Source organism: Nicotiana sylvestris, chromosome 12 (genome assembly GCF_000393655.2).
Source record: "Nicotiana sylvestris chromosome 12, ASM39365v2, whole genome shotgun sequence".
Classification (NCBI taxonomy): domain Eukaryota; kingdom Viridiplantae; phylum Streptophyta; class Magnoliopsida; order Solanales; family Solanaceae; genus Nicotiana; species Nicotiana sylvestris.
Window position 1 is genome coordinate 20721696 of NC_091068.1, and position 6317 is coordinate 20728012.

Sequence of the window (6317 nt, forward strand, 5' to 3'; positions counted from 1 at the left end):
CGACACCAAATTAGCAATACAGACCCAACATGCCTCAGCCTAGGGGCATGCAAGCTTAAGGCCAAATGGTGCCATACCACCAGAGACAACAAGGCTACCCACAGCAGAACCAACAACAGTTGACATATCAGGCACTTCCTCAGCAGCAAGATAACAACATGGTAGAGATCAGGGGGATGCTCCAGCAACTCATTTGGACAAATGGTAAGATGCAAGAAAAGTTGGCAGTACATGATTCAGCTATAAAGAACATTGAAACTTAGTTGGGGCAATTGTCTATGGCTTTAAACAACCGCCCCAGGGTACATTGCCAGCGGATACAAATATTAACCCCAAGGAGCAAAACCCGAATCAGCTGATGGTAGTAAGTCCTCGGAATGGGAGAGATTTAGACAAAGAGCAGGAGGTTGCACAAGCCAGCAAAGAGACTATGCCAGCCACTCCAATTCCACTAGAGGTAGATGAACCAACAAATCTGACTGAAGTGGTGGTTGAACAGGGTCAAGATGAAAAGTGTAAGGCTAAGGTAAATGAACAAGCTGCAGAACAGGTGGTGCCTCTTGTGCCACGGAACCTCAACACAGAGAAGCCAGCAAGTAGTGCACAAAGGGTGAGACCTGCACCATTCCCTCAGAGACTGGTAAAACAAAAGAAGGAAGATCAATACAAGAAATTCATGGAGATGCTGCGTCAAATTCAGTTGAATATTCCTTTGATGGATGCCTTGAGGGAGATGCCAGGTTATGCGAAGATGATAAAAGACCTAATGTCACAGAAGTTTGATTTTCAGGATCTATCCACAGTGACTCTAACGCAGACCTGCAGCACAGTAGTGACCAGACCGATGGCTCAAAATATGTCCGACCCAGGTAGCTTCACTATTCCATGCACGATTGGGAGTTACACCTTTGCAAAGGCATTATGTGATTTGGGAGCCAGCATAAATTTGATACCTCTGGCTGTATACACCAAACTGGGCATTGGCAGAGCTAGACCGACTTCGATGCTACTGTAGCTGGCTGACCGCACGATAAAAGGCCTACTAGGATTCTTAATGATGTGTTGGTGCAAGTGGGGAAGTTCGTGTTCCCTGTAGACTTTGTTATTCTGAATTTTCAAGTAGATGAGGAGATACCTATCATTTTAGGTAGGCCATTTTTGGACACTAGGAGAGCCCTAATCGATTGTGAGACTGAACGATGAAGAAGTCATATTCAATGTTCAACAATATATGAGGAGACCCAGTGAATATGCTAATTGCTCTCTAGTGGAGGCAGTAGATGTGCTCCTGCAAGAAGATGATGTGACCCTGACTGCTAAAGATCCATTGGAGGCATGCCTAACAAATTTAGAAGAAATGTATGGTGAAGGGTTAGCTGAATGGGTCATGGCACTTGAAGGCCAAGGATTCTGGAAAAGGGATCCTCAGTTCGAGTCCCTTGAATTAGAAAAAAGGGCTACACCTCCAACAAATCCATCGGTAGAGGAACCACCCAAGCTGGAGCTGAAGCCGCTCCCAGCTCACCTCAGGTACGTTTTATTAGGTCCCGATTCTACTTTGCCTGCTATTATATCATCCGATTTGCTAGATGTGTAGGTAGAACAACTCTTACAGGTACTACAGGAAAGCAAGACTGCCATTGGTTGGACCATGGCAGACATAAAGGGTATCAGCCCAGCCTTCTGTATGCACAAGATTCTCTTGAAAGAAGGGCACAAACCTTCCAGAGAACATCAATGAAGGTTGAACCCGAACATGAAAGAGGTAGTAAAGAAGGAAGTGATCAAATGGTTAGATGCGGGAATCATCTTCCCCATCTCTGATAGCAACTGGGTCAGCCCTGTCCAATGTGTGCCGAAAAAAGGGGGAATGACTGTTGTGCAAAATGAGAACAATGAGTTGATCTCAACTCGTACAGTCACAGGATGGTGGATTTGCATGGATTACCAAAAATTGAACACAGCCACCCGGAAGGACCACTTTCCCTTACCTTTCATTGACCAAATGTTGGACAGGCTGGCCGGTTGATCACACTTCTACTTCTTGGATGGATATTCGGGGTACAATCAGATATTAATAGCTCCCGAAGATAGAGATAAAACATCCTTCACTTGTCCGTATGGCATCTTCGCCTTTCGGAGAATGCCTTTTGGTCTTTGTAATGCACCAACGACATTTCAACGATGCATGTTAGCCATTTTCATAGACATGGTGGAGGATATTATGGAGGTCTTTATGGATGATTTCTTTGTGGTGGGAGATTCATTCGAGGACTGTCTTCACAATTTAAGAAGAGTGCTCAAAAGATGTATGGAGACAAATTTAGTGTTGAACTGGGAGAAGTGCCATTTTATGGTATAGGAGCAAAGGAATTGAGGTCGACCATGCTAAGGTTGACGTGATTGAAAAACTACTACCGCCCACTTCAGTCAAGGCGGTGAGAAGTTTCCTTGGGCACACCGGGTTCTACAGACGATTCATAAAAGATTTCTCCAAAATTGCTAACCCATTATGTAAACTCCTTGAAAAGGATCACCCCTTTGTGTTTTCTAATGATTACAGGTTGGCATTTGAGGAGCTGAAGAAGTGATTGGTGACTGCACCCATCATTGTTGCACCCAACTGGGAGCAGCCATTTGAGCTCATATGCGACGCAAGTGACTATGCCATAGGAGCAATCTTGGGGCAGCGAAAGGATAAACTGATGCACCCAATTTACTATGCAAGCAGAACGCTATGTGGTGCACAACTTAATTACACTGTGACAGAAAAGGAGATGTTGGCTGTTGTTTTTGCATTCGACAAATTAAGGTCATATTTAATTGGCTCGAAAGTTATTGTTTACACTGACCATGTAGCAATTAGGTACCTAATAGAAAAGAAGGAGTCAAAGCCACGCTTGATTCGCTAGGTTCTTCTGTTACAAGAATTCGATCTGGAAATACGTGATCGAAAAGGGATAGAGAACCAAGTAGCTGACCACCTCTCAAGGTTGGAAGGAGCTGAAAAGAAGGTAGAGGTTGAGGATATAACAGATACATTCCCGGATGAACAGTTACTGACAATGACAATGGAGGAGGCACCTTGGTATGCTGATATTGCTAATTATTTAGCAAGCAGTATTGTACCTTATGAACTCTCCTCAATACAAAAGAAAAAGTTCTTTCGTGATTGTCGGTATTATTATTGGGATGAACCTCTGTTGTTTAAAATATGTGTAGATAATATGATCCGGCTATGTATCCCTGAGAAAGATCAATATTCTGTTTTGTAAGCTTGCCATGCTTCACCATATGGTGGACACTTTGGAGGAATTCGGACAATAGCTAAGGTGTTGGAGTCAGGCTTGTACTGGCCTACTCTGTTCAAGGATGCCCATGCTTGGGTTAAAAGCTGCGATGAATGCCAAAGAACTGGTAACATATCTCGTAGACACGAGATGTCAATGACCATAATTCAAGAGGTGGAAATTTTTGACATGTGGGGGATTGACTTCATGGGGCCATTCACCAGCTCGTATGGTAACAAGTACATATTGGTAGCAGTTGACTATGTCTCCAAGTGGGTCGAAGCAGTGGCTCTCCCGACCAATGATGCTAAGGGGGTACTAGGCTTTCTAAAGAAGAACATTTTCACACGTTTTGGTACCTCAAGAGCTATACTTAGTGATGGCGGAACCCATTTCTGCAATAGAGCATTCACACGGTTGTTGGAAAAATATGGAGTTCGTCATAAATTGACCACCCACAATCGAGCGGGCAAGTTGAAGTGTCCAATAGGGAGATTAAAGGTGTCCTCACAAAAATAGTGAATGTAACAAGGACTGACTAGGCAAAGAAATTGGATGATGCATTGTGGGCGTACCGCACAGCCTTCAAAACCCCAATTGGTATGCCACCGTACAAGTTGGTGTTTGGCAAGGCATGCCACCTCCTAGTTGAGCTAGAGCATAAAGCACTTTGGGCATTGCAGCAGTTAAACTTAGACATGGAGATAACAGGTACTAATAGAATCACTGAGTTACATGAGCTAGAGGAATTCAGGTTCCAGGCCTTTGAGAGTGCTAGATTATACAAAGAAAGGATGAAATTAATGCATGATAACCACATCTTGGATCGAAACTTCAAACCCAAAGATCTAGTGTTGTTATACAACTCGAGATTGAGATTGTTCCCAGGTAAGTTAAGGTCCCGATGGTCAGGACCCTTCAGAGTGGTGCAATTGTTCTTAAGTGGAGCTGTAGAGATGGAATCAGAAGATGGGACAAACAAGTTCACAGTAAATGGGCAAAGGTTGAAACATTACCTTGGAATGGCTGAAGAAAAAGAGGATAGAGTGGTAATCAATTTGGAAGAGCCCCAGTACGCAAATGAGGAGTGATGATCAAATGCTTGCGTCGTGCCGCGACGTTAAATCAGGCGATGTATGGGAGGCAACCCATAAATGTTGTTGTTAGTATTGTGCTTGTAACTATCTAAAAAAAGAAAGAAAGAAAGAAAAAAATCATCGCCAGCACCACGATCGCGGTGGACCACGGTGGAAGGCAAGTATTCTGCCTCAGGTTTTAACTCTCACCGCAACCGCGGTGGACCGCGGTAAACCGCGGTGAAACCACATCATTCTGCCTCCGATTTGGTAACCTACCGCGGCCTGCCGCGACCGCGGTGGTCCTAGGTATTTTAATTTTTTATTTTATTTTATTTTTTCCATTTTTCTTATTTCTTTTCTTCTTCTTTTAATTTTAAAACCCAAACCCCCCTCATAATATCAAAACACCCGATTCCCTCCCCCCAATTCTCATTCTCTCTCTCTCTCTAAACCCTAACCCCCCCCAAATATTCTCTTCTTCCTCTTCTTCTTCTTTTTAATCCCAATACACTCCCCCATCTCCATTACTCTCCTCTCTTTTCCATTAAGGTATGATTCTCACCACCCCCTTTCTTTTCTTTTTATATTTTGTTGTTGTTAAGATAGTTCAATGTTGTTATGATATTGCATTGTTGATAGATTTTTGTAGTTTTTTTTTCTTGTTATTTTTCTATTTTAATTTCGTTTTTGAGAAGGTTTGGTGAAGGGGCTGTGTAATTGTTGTTTGGAATGGTGTTGTTGGTGGGTGCTTGAGTGGCCCAAGTGTGGGGTGTGTTGGTGGAGTTGTATACTTGATTTGGGCGAAGTTTGATACACTCATGAAGGCTACACGTGTTTGGATAATGCCTCGCCCACAAGGTGTTTGACAAATTGCCTCAATGGAGTTATAAGGAGCTAATGTGCCGTGGATGTGGTGAATTCTGAGTAAGCACCCATAGTCGCACACTTCTCGCACTCATTAATAGGCGTTGCTCTATTCTGACAGGTACAATGAGTTCATCGCGAAAGAGACGCAACACTGGGTCCTCCACTAGCGGACCGGGAGGCTCCTCACGAGCTAGGAGCCAAGCCAGTGCTCCTCAGTTCGATAGCACTCGGTTTGTATCCAAATCAGCGGAGGATAGGTACAACCAGAAAGCAGCTAAGAAGCTGCAACCTGAGGTGCACATTGATCGAACGACTTTGGAGGTGGAATGCCCCAATATGCTTAATGAGCTGAGGCGTGTCAGCTGGACATCTTCTTCGAGGTATCGGAGGAGGCTAATGTTCAACTAGTAAAGGAGTTCTATGCAAACTTGCCAGAACATGAGAATGGGGTTGTGACGGTGCACAATACCCCGGTAAATGCATCCCTTGACACCATCCGCAGGGTATACAAGCTGCTAGTGTTTCGGGGTGAATTTGATCCCTATCGTACTTTTAGCGGTACACGGGCCTTGTGGGGCACTCTTCTTGATACTATCCGTGTCCCGGATGGAGAACACCTATGGATCAAGCACATGATTACTCTCAACTCCCACTGTATGAATTAGGAGGCTAAGTGCTGGCTCACCATTGTCAACAGTCGATTGTTTCCATGCAGCAACACAATAGATGTTAATCTACCACGGGCGTTCGCAATCCACTATTTCATGTCCCACAGTGATTTTGATGTGGCCTGGTTCATCTATGAAGAGATGTTCATTAGGTCACCTGAGCTAACCAAGGGCCACTACTTCCCTTCGCTGATCACCTGGCTGTGCCGTCTTGCTAGAGTCCCTGAAGACCCTCGGGTTGATGGGAGATTGCCACTAAAAGCCCCATTCCGGGCGAGAAAAAGTGGAATTGGACGAGAGCCGGTGGTGAATGTTGATGACCCTGATGATGATGATAATGTTGAGGTAGCTGAGGTTCCCCCTCCTCCGAGAGTTGATGTGGCAGGCCCATCACAGCCACGCCGGAGCACCCG

General features: G+C 44.5%; 1 protein-coding gene across 1 annotated transcript; it reads left to right on the top strand.

Annotated features, from left to right (window-relative positions):
- Positions 1 to 3065: 3065 nt before the first annotated feature.
- On the top strand, positions 3066 to 4381 carry LOC104229920 (uncharacterized). Its single transcript, XM_009782651.2, has 3 exons — positions 3066 to 3120; positions 3277 to 3605; positions 3833 to 4381. The coding sequence occupies exons 1-3, from the start codon at positions 3066 to 3068 to the stop codon at positions 4379 to 4381; spliced, it is 933 nt and encodes a 310-aa protein (XP_009780953.2).
- The last annotated feature ends 1936 nt before the right edge of the window (positions 4382 to 6317 follow it).

Excerpts from the sequence above, each read along its gene's own strand:
- LOC104229920 (XM_009782651.2), top strand. The coding sequence starts at position 3,066 with ATGACAATGGAGGAGGCACCTTGGTATGCTGATATTGCTAATTATTTA. Across the intron at positions 3,121-3,276 it reads TGCTAATTATTTAGCAAGCA|CTTGCCATGCTTCACCATAT; the intron begins GTATTGTACCTT and ends CTGTTTTGTAAG. Across the intron at positions 3,606-3,832 it reads CGACCAATGATGCTAAGGGG|GCAAAGAAATTGGATGATGC; the intron begins GTACTAGGCTTT and ends AGGACTGACTAG.